We start from the raw sequence: 15,588 nt of genomic DNA on the forward strand, positions 1-15,588 counted from the left end.
TGGTCACACAAATTAAAAAGAGATCAAAAAATTAATCACACAAAATGCACAATAATGTTGCATTATTAAAGGGGCTGGTTGTGAAGACGACACCATTTTACAATGACGCCACATCATTGTAGACCCTGGCCCTTAGACTCTATTCATCTGTGTTGGCCATTTTCATTGTTCTGGTCCGTTATATGAACAGAACAGTGACTAGAGTAGATATGTCAAGTTCCTGATATGACAGATACCGATGGTGTTTGGGGGAAACCTATTCACTATAATGGGGTTCATTTTAGTCATGGGGCACAGCATTATTGGGACAAAATAGCACAGCATAAGGAACTATTTTGTCCAGCATTTTTGACAAATTCTGAACAGAGTCTTCAATAGGTGTGAACAGGTTGTATTCCACCCACAATGTAATCTACACCCCAAATAAAGCCAACAAAGGCTGCGACAGTGTACATCATACTTTGGTTTTCAATTAAAACATAAGTCAATTAAAATGAAGAAATAAATAAAAACATTAGAAACGTAATTATGAATAAAAAATACCTTCACAAGATCTCCCATCAGGAGTGGTAGTAAACCCTTGGTCACAGATACAGTGGAAAGAACCAGCAGTGTTCAGACATTCTCCATTTGGATAGCAGAGTTCTGGATTTTGACACTCATTGATATCTGAAAAAAATCAAACAATAACATTTAGTTCATAATTCCTTACAAAGGGCAGGCCATAAATGTTAGAAATGACCAACCCAGAGAACCGGATATTTAAAGAGGACCTTTCATGGTTTGGGGCACAGGCAGTTCTATATACCGCTGGAAAGCTGACGGCTTTCCCGATCTGTGGCCCGTGTGAAGAGCTAGTGGTGCCGGTATCGTATCTCTTCACAGTCAGAAGGGCGTTCCTGACAGTCAGGTATGTCCTTCTTCACAGCAGGGCCTATAGCGCTGTACAGTGTGAGCGGGGAGGAACGCCCCCTCCCCTCCTGATAATACTCGTCTATGGACGAGCACTGTGAGCAGAGGGAGGGGGCGTTCCTCCCCACTCACACAGTAAAGCGCTATAGGCGCTGCTGTGAAGAAGGACGTTCCTGACAGACTGTCAGGAACGCCCTTCTGACTGTGAAGAGCTACGGTACTGGCACCGCTAGCTCTTCACCCGGGGCATAGATCAGGAAAGCCAACAGTGCGCTGAATTCAGCGCACTGTCGGCTTTCCAGCAGTAAATAAAACTGCCTGTGCCCCAGACCATGAAAGGTCCTCTTTAACCCCATTGTGAAAGTAATGGGAGAGCCTGGAAATAGACAAAGTGCAGTTCTCAGTGAAAGTGAACAGAGCAGGGGTCTACATTCAAAAGGGAGGAAAAAAACCCTGTTCTAAGTATTGGTCAGGGTCTCAGTGGTTGGACCCCAACGAACAGCAATTTATCATTTTGCTAAACATGAACGGGACTACAATAAAACTGAGGTCATGCAGATCTGCATATTTATGGCCATGTTTTTGCAATTAGCAGGCATTTCTGAGAAAAAGAGGACTTGACTTAAAATATACTATGATTTGGGATTTCGATGTAGGGAGGTATAGGCAAAGTCTTCTGCTGCCCATTTGTCCAAAAAACCTAACATAATAAAAGTGCTAGTAAAAAAGTAATATGATGCTGTGATGTTTCGTTTATAAGCTGACTCCCCCACCCCCGTATGCAGCAAACCTAGGGAGTGAGAGCAGGAGGAAGAATCATGGGAAATGTTGTTTGTCACATATTCAATGCTTGTAAATAACAAGGAGTCTCAAATAAAATATAGCCAAGAAAAAGGTGCACATGGGAATAGTGAGTATTTAGCACTGTTGTGGATGTATTTGCAGGTAATTTTTGGAAGCTGGATAACTCCTTTAATGGATATTGGCAACATTGCTCCGATTTTTCTATTTTAAACATACTGAAGAAATAAAAGTATGGTGGAAAAAGTGAACATACCCTTTAAAAATATTTGATCTGTGCATTTATTATATAAACAATACAAAATTATAAAGAATTATTTAATTTCGAGGCAATATTCTTTCAAATATCATTCGACTCTTGGAACATTATTTAATTGCCCAATGTACTTTCATAAAATATTGCTGTGTTATGTCTTTTTCAGCTTGGCTTGTGCAATGTAAACTTATCCTAATATTAATTTAATTCCTCTCCGCAAACCTGCAAGATTTCTGTTTTCCATAGCTTTACTATACCTTGACACCTTCTTCCATCTATGAGCAGGAAGCCATCTGGACAAACGCATGTATAAGACCCATCCGTATTGTAACAGCTTCCTCCTCCCTGGCAGGCTTCATCCAAGTCCTGGCATTCATCTATGTCTGCAATCAAAATTTTGGCAAACAGATCAATTATTTCGTGATCGGGTGGCCCATTATTTTGTAACCACACTACTCTCTAGCTTGATGGAATATAATTACTTTCTTGAATCGCAATGAACAGAGCACAGAAAAGTTGACTTTAGTAAATTGTGCACTTGTGTATGGCTATTTCTAGTAATCTTCGGAGTATTCATGACGCACAGTTTAACTTGGCTCTAGACAGAACTCCAGACTTCAACTATGTGAACAGCCCCTGGTAGGAGCTGCCATGTAAATGTAATTATAATGTCTGGAATGGAAAACACATTCTCCATGTGTGTATATATATATATATATATATATATATATATATATATATATATATATATATACACATACACATCTTCTCATTCAGCTGCAAAAATAAATTAATACAATAATCACAAGAACAAATCATTTAATCAATGGACAGTGTTAAAATTTGGGGAAAATTTAGAAAATTTCCAGTATGTATTTTCCAAACTATGAAAAATTGCCTCAAATTGACTTTTCATCACTCATATGTGTGCAGTAAAGATTCAAAACAGATTTGGGAAACGAAAACCTAACTCATCATCATCTAATGTTCAGAGGTGTGTTCATGTCAGCACAGAATGTAATGTTCCATAATGACACAGTTAAAAGGTCTTTTTTTTTTTTTTTTTTAATGAAAAAAAAAAAAAATTAACAATGGTGGGTTGATGACATTCATAGCCAAAAATGTCATGGCTGTTATCTTATTATTATTATTTAAAAAAAAAAATTGCAACAAAAAAAAGGTGTTTTTCTGCAATGTGAGGCCTTAACTGATTTGGTTACGATATCATGTTTCAATGCAACAATTGTAACATAATAATCAAATTAACGGTGTGTAGATACTCACTGCAATCCCTGTACAAATGACTATATTTCTTAAACAGGTTTTCTGGGCAAAAAAAATGTTGTATTAAAAAGTGTCTGTTAGTGCTACTAATGGGTTAATAAATGCACCCATATACTTTTTAGGCCGGGGCCCCATGGGACGTAAACACCGCGATTTTTCCGCAGCTGAGACACTGTGGGAAAAATCGTTGTATTTTACAGTGCAAGCAAAGGGGATGGGATTCATGCGAATCCCATTGCGGCTTTGCAAATCGCAGCATGTCAATTATATTTACGGAAACGCCGGCGGTTTTCCTGTCGATATAATGTTAAGAGAGAGTCCGCAGAGGAAAACTCTGTGAACTTTCTCTTAGAAGCGCCGCGGAAAGAACCGCAGCGCGTTCACGCCACGGTTCTTTCTGCAGCGCCTTAGCGCTGCAATTACGGCCCGTGGGGCCTTAGCCTTAGTGTGTTTTGAGTGATTTCTGGGAGACTCTGAAAGCTCCTGAATCATAGATTATTTTGTGTAATTTCAAAGTTTTATTCAGAAATTGTTAAAATTCTGTTTCAACCGGTTCTTATTTACTTGTAAAGCTGCCCTGGAATCCGCAGAGCGGCCATTAGAAAGCAATAAGAGCAGACTGTGCACCGGAGTCAATGAATCAATCAGTGTTGTGATTTTCGAGAGTGAGTCATAAAAGGATTTTGTTATGATGTTTGTTTTACATAATTCATCTGTCACTGCAGAAAACACATGGGAAATGAGCGGGAGCGGGCCATCAATGCCCCACAAGCAGCTGTTTATAATACGGGCTCTGTCTGTTTTCATTAGACATCATATGTACAATGGCGAAACTCTGTGTAATGTTAAGCTAATTGCTGGGAGACATTGCGGCCTTTTGTGGTATTTTTCCTCCATTTGTTAATGTAAACCTACCATATGTTTTCAGAATTTTCAAGAGTGTTCCCAATGTTTTAGAAAACTGGTATATAGAGCTCAGTGAACTGTACTAAATCACAGTATTTTAGAACCATTTCTGATGTCAATAAGGAACAATCTGTTTTATTAGTAAAAGGGCCAGCAGTTTATTACCTCTACGTGATGTATTATAATCCTCATCTATACACTGACAGCCATTATAGATTCTTAGTGCGGTAGTAAATGGTCTGGGTATTTTGACTCATAAGATGACGCATTATAGTTATGCGGTAAAGTTAGTTGCACGAATGCCAATCTTTGAAGATATGGATAAAAAGTAATCCTAATACAGATCCCTATAACTTCCTAACATAGTATAGGTACTACTGCACTAATATCTAGTTCTAGTCAGCATTGCCCACACAGTTTTGCATCTCTCTTCAATGTTCTTACAAGATTGTGCCTCTCTGGGGCATATTTGATAGAGCTGCCCGAACCTCAGCAGGCTGTGGATACAGCTTCACCGTCTCATTCGTGCCATCATTGGTTTTGATTAGTGATGAGCGAGTAGTATTCGATCGAATACCTCACCGGCATAGGAATGTGTGTTATCGGCTGAACACCAAGGGGTTAAACGCTTTGAATATTCAATGCGTTTAACCCCTTGATGTTCGGCCGATTACACGCATTCCTATGCCGGCAAGGTATTCAATCGAATACTACTCGCTCATCACTCGTTTTGATCTTATACAGTTGTCGGTCCCTTATTTGTCTTATTTGTGGATACCTACCTGTATTATAGTCCCAGACTCTTATAGATCAGCTATTGCTTTTGTAATTTATCACTATGTTAGGCCTCTTTTATTGAAAATGTAATAAAAATTTATTGTTACAAAAACAGATAGCTAGTACTATGACTAATGCTCCAGATTAGAGATTGCACTGGCATAGCATAATCTTAATACATTGCTTTGTCTTGTCTAATAGTGTATGTAATGTCAGTTATCACAAAAACCAGGCTTGTACTAGCCCACAGGTGAATGTGCCTCTGAGCCATATGGGCCCCAAACTCACCCTGGGGAGGCGCACTAGGTACAAGACTCACTGCACGTCATACAGATACTCATCATGCAACATCTCAACCAGGCAATGGGTCAGTATATTATACAGGGTACAGTATTTTAAAAACTACCTAGTTTATTTTTATATACTGCAGACACACTGGCGAGCTGAGAAGACATCTAGATGCTGAGCCAGGCCAACCTGAATCCTCCTTGGGACCCATCTTCTCAATCACACTGCCTAATGGGATCCAATAACCAGCCATACTTCAGCATCTTTCTCCTGCTATGAGAGCACAAATCCCCAACTCATAGAGCCAACAAGGACAGTATAGTATAGATATACCCACAGTAGTCGTGAGCTGACTCGTACCTTCACATTGGTCCCCAGCAGCAGATAGTTTGTAGCCATCATTACATATACATGTGAAAGATCCCCTGGTATTTCTACATTGACCATTACCACACAGGGTTGTATCTTGGCATTCATCAATATCTGTAAAAAATGAGACAAAAAAAGGAGTTATTGGAAGACTTTTGGATATGTACAATATCATTTAAAGGGTGTTTCATGATTGAATACTTATTATTCCATAAGAGGTAAAGAGGACCTGTTAGCATCAAGTAATGACTTTTCCTATGGTGCCCCTCACTAACATTGCTCTTGCTGAAAATTCAAGTTTTTATACATTATATAAATGTACCTTAACTAGTCACGGGGGCGGGGAGCAGCTTCATCTAGTCATGTAGTCACTGCGCTATATCACATGACTGTTATGTCCCGGTTCCTGATAACCTACCTAACTACCGGCCTCACATGTAGTACAATGACTGCATGACTAAATGATGCTGCTCCCGCCTCCATCACTAGTAGAGGTAAATTTACATGTGCCGATACAAGGTTTCAAAATCTTATAACTTGACAATTCAGCAACGGAAATCTTGAGGGGCATCATAGGAAGGCCATATCTTGATGCTCCACATGCTAAGACTAGTTAAGGATGCAAACAATACCTAACAGGTTCCCTTTAACCTGCTGTTCTTGTTTTCTTTCGCGATATCACAGTCATCATCCTTAAAAGTCTGTAATTCTTATATTTGACATGTTAATGCCTTCAGGATATTGCTATAGACATAACAAAAAGTAATTTGACCAGTTCTTAGTACCTTCATACAAAATAATACAAAACTGGAATAACTAATATAATTGAATGCACTCAGCCTCTGCCTTGCATTTTATTTAAAGGGGTCATGTCACAAAATGTATGTAGAGGATAAATAAGTGGGATCCTGAGAACAGCTCCCCTCCCCCACTACGTATTTCTCCTGACTGTAGCCAGGCTGAATACAGGTGACTGGAGGTGAAGGGCACTTTCATCTACTTCAATGGGAGTGTTGGAGATAGCTGAAGTACAGCACTCGATGCATCCATTGAAATTAATAGGAGCATCATTGCACCAAAAATACACCATGTTAACTGAATTTATATTCCCATGGGATGATAACTGTGATGATAACAGCCTGCTTTAGTTTTATACTTGTTATGTTGTAATTGTCTCTTAGACATTCTTCACCTGCCATGAATTATTCCAGGATCTTTAAAGGGGTTGTCCCATCACAAGGATCCTATCTATACTGCTAGTTTATGTGGCTTTAAGACTTTTCCTAAATGCATTGCTTTGAACCCTACAAATTGTACAGCGCTGCGGAATATGTTGGCGCTATAGAAATAAAATTTATTATTATTATTATTATCAAAACTGCTTTGTTTGGCCGCTATCTTAATTTATTCACTTCATTGCTTACACTCCGTTTCTATGGCCCTTGGGATTATCTGCTCATTTCCTAAGTGATGTAGCTGCCTGCTCTCAGGGGGGAGGGAGGGCCTGGGAGAAGCTCTGAGCTGTTTGAGAAGTTCCGCTACTTAAATGACACAGATAGGGGAGGTGAGAGCTCTGGGATTTCTGAGCTCATCAGTCGGTTTAATTGAATTTGGCTGATAAGGGCTGAGATATGGAGTCCGTTACCTCTGTATGTAATGAAAACTGACTCAAATCCAGCTTTGCTACATCAGCTTCACACTGTGGTAACTCATTTACAACCAATCCCGTGCAAGTGAAACCCCGCCCACCTATGTGCCGAGAAAAGCAGGGAGTGAAGAGAGCACAACAGCCTGCAGCTTAGTGAACAAGCGTCATGAGAATACCCCTTTAAATGATAAAACTGTGTTAAATGTTGTCATAGCCAGAACAAACAAAATATAGGAATACATACCATCACATCTGTCCCTAGCCGGGCTCAGCTGATACCCTTGGTTGCAGGAGCACAAAAAGGAGCCTTCAATGTTCTGGCACTTGCCATTCAGGCACAAGTTACCCAGCTGACATTCATCAATGTCTGTAAAATGATAAGTTATAAAATGATACAATATCAATATATCTGACAGTTCCTTCTATTTCATAGAACATATGATATAAATCCTGAAAAAATTGTTAGCTAATAAATGCTTATTATAGAAAACATGATGTACGTCACTGCAAATGTCTCAGGGTAGTCAGGCTGAGATTTTGGCTGACCCAACAATGAATGAATGGTCAAAATGCTAACCCATGCATCTGTATGACAAAATGATCAAATCTTATTAACTAGAGTCCCTTCGTTCACTTTTATTGGCGTGCTGCCGATTTTTGGTGATTCTGATATATGGTCGCCAGCTATTGACCTGGGATTTGCACCCACTATGATTTGGTTTTTCTGTGCTGCTCTCTTTTGGGAATGAACAAGTAACAATGATTGGAGATTCTCACAATTCACGGCTATGTAACTTCAGAAACAAAGAACACACTAGAAAGCTCGCCATATCTTTGTGTCTAAAACTGCTTTAGGGAAACTATGATCCAATCTTAAAAGTTCGTAACAAATTTGTTTCGACATCAGAAAGGTTAGAAAAGTCTGACGTCCAGAAATGGAACCAGATGGAAGTATTGTCAATAATCTTCTACTACGATCCTGACCCTTCTTCCAAATAAACGGAACAAACAACGTAAGGCTGAAGGGGAACATCTAGTTACCAATGCACTGTTTGCTGTCAGAGGTTGATTCAAATCCTGTTCGACATGTGCACATGTAAGATCCCTCCAGATTGGAGCAGTCACCGTTGGCACACAACAAAGTGTCTTCTTGGCATTCGTCGATGTCTAAAAATTAAACAAAAAATAAAATGAAGGTTAGAAAAAAACATAAGGTACAAATGTGCAGACATGGAGGAACGTCACTTTCATTAGACAGTCAGGCACAAGGCCAGACAATTTATTCTCGAGTCTACATTTGAAACAAGATCTGCTTTCAATTTTCATAGTTTTCTGAAATGCTCATCAGGGAAAGTCAATGGTGGTTGTATTTTCTGGCTTTATTAAAGCACAAGACAATATTTAATAATGCAGATCACATATCTTTCCAATAACAGAAAAACAAGTGGAAAATGAAATAAGGAACATTTATTGCCCATTATAATGATTTATTGATTATCTCAGTTTTAACAGACATGAATATTAGGATACCCTCTGCCTCTGCAAGTGCCGGCGGTAAAGCGCAGACTCTTAAAGGGGATTTTGTGTCGAGGGAAAAAAAATGTTTGTTTGTTTTTTTTAAAAAAAAGCAATACTCACTGGTCACTGTTGAGGGAAAAAGTTTGACAAAAAGTTCAGAATATAAAAAAAACAAAAAAAACTTGATCGTCTTCAGTAGTTGATACCTTTTTAATGGCTAACTCATAATAATGACAAATTACTGGCGTTTCGGAACCTCTTGGGTCCTTTATCAAAGTAAATTTAAAACATTTCTGAAGGATGCATATTTATATACAGAGAAGGCACATAGGGTTAGAATTACAGGAGGTTCATTCTCTGTATATAAATATGCATCCTTCAGAAATGTTTTAAATTTACTTTGATAAAGGACCCAAGAGGTTCCGAAATGCCAGTAATTTGTCATTATTATGAGTTAGCCATTAAAAAGGTATCAACTACTGAAGACCATCAAGTTTTTTTTGTTTTTTTTTATATATCCAACCCACTGGCTAACACGGTACAAGAATAAACACTTTCCTTATACTAATAAAAAGTTCAGAATGATTTGAAAAAAAAAAAAAGAGACAGAAAAAGAAGCAATGCTCTCTGATCCCCTGCCAATCCCATTCCAATGCTTCCTGGGTCACCAGTCTATAATTCCTAGGTACAGTCACCACACAAAAAATTACCTTTCAGCCAATTTCTGGCCACAGCACTGACCCCCATGAGCCATTGACTGGTACTTTCCATGTTTTGTGAGGGAGCAGGATGTAAAAAACTGACTGGAGGCAGAGGCAGGACTGGAATAGGAGTGGCTGGGAATTTTGAACCCTTTGTCAAGAATACCCTTTAGCATCCCCTCCCCGTTCCTTTCCCCCACAGTTCTCGGCAAATTCTGAAGAATACGTCCAGGGACACTATCACTTTAAACGGCTCTAATTTTACCGTCGAGGGGGCTAGATTTAGAAGAATATTGGCTTTAAAATAAGACAGTGTCTATAGACCACAAAGATTTAGAGATATCACTGGTTAAAGGGCACCAGCATATACTTGCAGCTTCACTTTAAGCAGTGTATAGGAGAATATGTGCAGCTGAGAGGAGAAAAACCAGCAAAAAAAACTACAAAAAAGTGGAAGTTTTGGCATACTGCACCAAGATTTTTAGGATTTTTTTTTTTTTAAAAAAATATAGGTAATATAGTAAATATTTGAAAACCTCACCAAAAAATCTTTAAAAATATATTTAACATAAAACTTACTTTCTGGCAAAAAATTCCCTTTCTAGTGATAGAATCCCTTTTTAGACTAAATACATGTAGGAATAGCTTTAAGAAAGGCTATTCTTCTCTTACCTTTATTATTCTGATCCGAGCCGTCATTCCTTAGAAATAACTTATTTTTTCCTTATGTAAATTACTTTTCTCGCAGCACTGAGGGTGGTCCCCTGCGCTCAAACAGCACTGGGGGCGTCCCCTGTACTGTCTGAAAACTCTCCAGCGACGGCCTCTGACTTCTTTGCCGCCTTCGCTTGATTCTTGCGCTGTTCTCTTCTCTTCATTCTAAAGCGCCGACTGCGAACGAAGAGAAAAGGAGCACGCGAGAAGACAGAGGCCGTCACTGTAGAGTTTTCGGATAGTGCAGGGGACGCCCCCAGTGCTGTTTGAGCGCATGGGAACGCCCTCAGTGCTGCAAGAAATCTCATTTACATAAGGAAAAAGGAAAAGAAGAATACCCTTTCTTAAGGCTATTCCTATGTGCATTTAGTTTAAAAAGGGATTCTAGTGATAAAATCCCTTTAAGTGAAATGAGCTAATCTAAACATCTGTAGGACAGAATACTTTGTGCTAAAGATTTGACTTTTCTTGGAGTCACAGAGGAGAATGATGCTTGGCAGCCATATCTGTGCTGTATACTCTCAGGATGGCGATCTGTATATTCACTACTATGCAAGAAGCCCAGTCCTTAGAGCTGTGAGTATGGACAGAAGAGTCTTGGCTTCCTTCCTATTGCCACTATCTGTAACTAAAAGAGGCTGTAAAATTTTAATGCAAGGTATAACAACATTTTACAACTTATATTATTTTTTAATATTTAGATATTTACACACTATTAAGGGTTTGTTCAAAACCCATTTAGAAATCGTTTCCAGGTTCAGTAGCGTATTGGAATAACAGCGGTGACGGGTAGTAATGTCCTTTTAGTCCTTAATCCTGTTTTGCGCCTTCGTTAAAAAAATTGATTTAGCTGGAAAACCTCTTCAAACAGTTAAATATAAAAGTCATCCTGTTCTTTACGCTACTATAGGTCCTATGATAACACCCAGCAGCAACTCAAACATTGCTACAGTGTGATGTCATAGTATGGTTGAAAAAAGACATATGTTCATCAAGTTCAACCTGGGGATGGAAAATACCATGACAGTCTATACATTTCCGTAACCATCTAATTCTTTTTTGAAGCTGTCAGCTATGACTGCTGTAACCAGCTCCTGGGGTAGGCTATTCCACAGATTCACAGTCCTTACAGTGAAGAAGTCTTATCGGCTCTAGACCTTTCTTTGTCCAGACGAACAGAGAGGTCCTTGTCTTTTGAGCGAATTTTACATGGAATAGCTTTTCCCCATATTTCTCGTAAGGGCCATTTAAGTATTTATATAGGTTTCAGTTTATGTATTCTGTCACCCTCTACACGTCTACCTCTAGAATCTGCATGGTTGTAGCCTAGAAAACTTACCAAAGCACCGTCCATTAGATCCTCTGTATCCATCAGGACAGGGCACACATGCAAATGAGCCAGGATTATTGACACATCTGTCATCCGGACATGTGCTTGGAACTAAGCATTCATCAATATCTGCCAAAAAAAACATAATTGAAGCAAAAAAAACCAAAAATAACCCACTATAACTTCTAAAATGTAAATCTCATTATTAATGAGTAACAGAATGTGCTGAAGGTAAGCTGCTGGAAAATGCTTCACTGAAAACAGAAGTGCATTGTGAAGCCAAAATTACAATCACAATCTGTCTGTAATCTCCCAATAAAGTCCAAGGTCTTATAGGCTTCTTCTATCTGCCCTGCCATATTACACTGAAGTGGAGCAATATAAGGGAATTATATGATCATGAAATGGAATTACTAAGTAATTATACACCTTACACAAACTACACTGGCTGTATACAGAACACTGGATATATAGACTTCACAAACCACACCGGCTATATACAGAACACTAGGCATATAGAGATCACAAAATACACAGGCTGTATACAGAACATTTAGTATATAGAACCTGCAAACTACACTGGCTGTATACAGAACACTGGATATATAGAGTTCACAAACTGCACAGGCTGTATACAGGACATTGGATATATAGAGTTCACAAACTACACTGGCTGTATACAGAACACTGGATATATAGACTTCACAAACCACACTGGCGGTATACAGAACTTTGGGTATATATAGGGATCACAAGCCACACTGGCTATATACAGAGCATTAGATATATACAACTCACAAACCACACAGATTACATTCAGAACATCCTACTAATATTGTAAATGTGAAAGTATGGATGTTTGTGTGTTTGTTACTTGATTGCGCAAAAATGGCTGAGCGGATATGGATGAAATTTGGCACATTGATAGTTTGTAACCTTGATTATCACATATGCTACTTTTTATGCCGCTAAATGACATGGCTTTACAAACGTTATGAATTTATGTTGATATACTATATTGCACTGCTCTTGCCAGCAGCAGTATCTCAGTTAATTGGAGATTGCTAATAAAGCCAGGTCTACTATCGCTCTATGTAAACACACAGATAACACTGAGTCCATTGTTTACAAGCATCTGCATACACACTGAGATGGGAAAACCCCTTTAATCCTACCTGCCAGTTTGCCAATGTTAAACATGCCGGGAAGAAGAAAATCTAATTTGTTGCAAAATTCTAAAACAACGAGAGCTATGAACGTAGCCAGAAGTCAACAAACTTCTCCTCAAACAGAGCTCAGGGAGATTGAGCGAGCTAGGAGTCAAGCATCTCTTAGAGCAGCCAAAACGCTGGAGCAGGCAGATCATCAATGCCAACAACACGCTCATTATATGGCTCCCCAGCGAGCTGCTGAGATGCCGGAACAATTACGGGAACGGCACAAGGAACGAGGTCAGTGGCAGGCCAGCTTGACAGCTGCTGAAAAGCTGGAGCAGGTGGATCATCGACGCCAAGTGCTGTGATGCCGGAGCAATCACAGGCACAGCGCGATGAACAGGTTCAGCAGCAGGACAGCTTGAGAGCTGCCGAAACGCCAGAGCAGGCGAACCATCGATGGCAGCAATCTGCTGAATATAGGCGGATCATCGACACCAACAACACGCAGACGAAGTCGCGGACAGAGGCTAGTTGGCTATATAGAGCTCACAAGCCATATAATATTTCTGCAAGGCATTACTTCGAATACATTTATATATACTGTATTAGCGAAACAGTGAGCAAAAAATATGCATTGTAAACAATGTACTTCTTAGCATGCCGCTTACCTTCACACTGTCCTCGCCTGTTCATGCGGAAACCAGTGTCACAGTAATGGCAGCGGAATGACCCAACGGTGTTGACACAAAGTCCATCTGGACACACATCCGGGCTAAAGCATTCATCCACATCTAGTGAAAAATAACAAATCTAAATATTATACATGGATAGTAAAACAAATGAACTTAAATTGGGCAGACAGATACTGAACACAAAAGTTACTAAAAAACGGCACTTGCGTTGACATTGGGTCATAATGCTGTCTTTATTGATACATCTTTCGAAAACACTGATCTATCAATGATGACAGCTTCATATGATACAACGAATACAATACCTGGTATTTTTCCATATTTCTAAGTACGTCAATATCAATACACCCCAAATCTTTGAAGACCCATTTAAGGCTAAGGCCCCACGTTGCGGAAACACAGCTTTTTTTTTTTGAGAATTTGCTGTGGTTTTTTAAGTCAAAGCCAATTATGGCTACAAAAGGAATGAGAAATATAGAGGAAGTTCTTATTTTCTATCTTCTGCTCAATCCACTCCTGGTTTTGGCAGTATAATCTGCAACAAAAAAAGCTGTGTTTCCGCAACGTCGGGCCTTAGCCTAAAAAGATCTTTTTTTCTAGCCCTGTCTATTCCTGAGCAATCAGTGCAGTTAGTTTTGATGTCTGATATGCTAATTGTTTCTAATGTCAGGCGGCAGCAGGTAAGGGGGATGATGATGCTGGCAGTTTGGGCTACATTTTCACTATAGTAGTTTTCCTTGAAAGGTTTATTAGATTTAATAGAGGCACTTACACGTACAGGAGTCTGTCTGTTGACAGTTTTACATACATGTCTACAGCCCAGAATGTGGATATATAAACATTAGCATCACTGTGATCTGTAAAATGATGACTACAATTACAATCATCTGTACATGCTCTTATAGCTACAAAGAAATCCCAGATGCTTCTATTTTTTATCACTGACATTGGAAAACGATTCTTATTTTAACAGACTATCCAGAAATTCACATGTTTGGCAACTATGGTCCGCATGGACAGTACGTACCCTCACAGTCTGTTCCCCGCTGACTAGCCTTATAGCCTGCTGAGCAAATACACAGATAACTTCCCTCTGTATTCTCACAGCGTCCATTTGAGCAGAGGCTGCGATCTTCTGCACACTCATTTATATCTATGAAAACATTGAAAGAATGAATTAAACATGGATCATCCATAATTGTACATTCTTATAAAAACAGAAAACTAAAAAAAAAACTTTGTATTTTTAAGAAAATACTTATGTATATGGACATGATTATGGCAGCCGACCAATGGTTGCCTTAGGGATGCGCCATCCATGATGACATCATTATATCCGCCAGCAATGGGCTGCCATAGTCAGGTCATGGGACACTTCACTGTGTAGCAGATACATAATGTACCAGTAATGTAGTATAATCTATCAAGTATTTAGTACACATTTTCAGAATAAAATCCATATAAAATCAACATTATAATGGGACCTTACCAATACATTTGGTCTGGTTTTCATTCCTTTTGTAGCCTTCATGGCAGACGCACAAGTATCCAACTGGCAGGTTGACACAGAAACCTTCTCCACAGATGTCAGGGTCCACTATGCATTCATTGACTTCTAATAAAAAAACACAGACGAAAACAGCAAAATTCGTTTAGATGGCAGAAATATTATAGTTGTGTTTTCTGTTCCTCTAGGGTTTAGCTAACTATGGTATGGGCTCTGGGTTCTAGAATATCAAATATACGAGTAATAATAGAGTTTTGTGATTGCTAGCACTTACACATAGTATACATGACTGTAACATTCAGAACGTACCTGTGACTTGAGTAGGGGCAATAACTTGACTTTCACTAGATTTAGAAACATCGGGGGCTATTTCTACAGGTACAGGCGGAGACGATTTTTCAACAACAACTGCAATGAAAAAATACAGCTTTTTACCATATATGAACACTTCCCTTTCAGTTCTGATCTAGTCTTCTGTTAATATATCTGAATCATGAAAGTGGACTTTACTGTCTTCACATGTAAGTTCCGTGTGATAGCGGATAAGTAGGACTAGATTTCAGTGGTTACATCTGCTTTTTGTTGTTATCCCTACATCTAATATCAGAAGCAGTAACATAAGTTTGTGAGTCTCAGCCCTGCTATAAGGCTTTATTTTTTTCCAACTGTTTTTGGATTGTTCTTCACTTTTCGGTCTCTGCCCTCTTCATTCTAGTTGGCTAAAAGAA

The 15,588-nt window shown here is 39.0% G+C and overlaps 1 protein-coding gene and 1 long non-coding RNA gene across 3 annotated transcripts in view; one reads left to right on the forward strand and one right to left on the reverse strand.

The window, feature by feature from the left end:
• Positions 1 to 15,588, reverse strand: part of LTBP1 (latent transforming growth factor beta binding protein 1) — a 228,226-nt gene that overhangs the window by 35,310 nt on the left and 177,328 nt on the right. For both annotated transcript variants that reach the window (XM_075267491.1, XM_075267493.1), the window contains 10 exons: positions 15,170 to 15,268; positions 14,843 to 14,968; positions 14,381 to 14,506; positions 13,330 to 13,452; positions 11,514 to 11,633; positions 8,283 to 8,408; positions 7,486 to 7,608; positions 5,585 to 5,707; positions 2,227 to 2,352; positions 544 to 669 (listed from right to left, as the gene is read on the reverse strand). In XM_075267491.1, coding sequence (XP_075123592.1) covers positions 544 to 669; positions 2,227 to 2,352; positions 5,585 to 5,707; positions 7,486 to 7,608; positions 8,283 to 8,408; positions 11,514 to 11,633; positions 13,330 to 13,452; positions 14,381 to 14,506; positions 14,843 to 14,968; positions 15,170 to 15,268 — 1,218 coding nt within the window. The remainder of the gene's footprint in view (positions 1 to 543; positions 670 to 2,226; positions 2,353 to 5,584; positions 5,708 to 7,485; positions 7,609 to 8,282; positions 8,409 to 11,513; positions 11,634 to 13,329; positions 13,453 to 14,380; positions 14,507 to 14,842; positions 14,969 to 15,169; positions 15,269 to 15,588) is intronic.
• The window catches only part of LOC142197309 (uncharacterized), a 644,898-nt gene that overhangs the window by 16,797 nt on the left and 612,513 nt on the right, over positions 1 to 15,588 (forward strand). The window lies entirely within an intron of this gene.

Source organism: Leptodactylus fuscus, chromosome 3 (genome assembly GCF_031893055.1).
Source record: "Leptodactylus fuscus isolate aLepFus1 chromosome 3, aLepFus1.hap2, whole genome shotgun sequence".
Lineage (NCBI taxonomy): Eukaryota > Metazoa > Chordata > Amphibia > Anura > Leptodactylidae > Leptodactylus > Leptodactylus fuscus.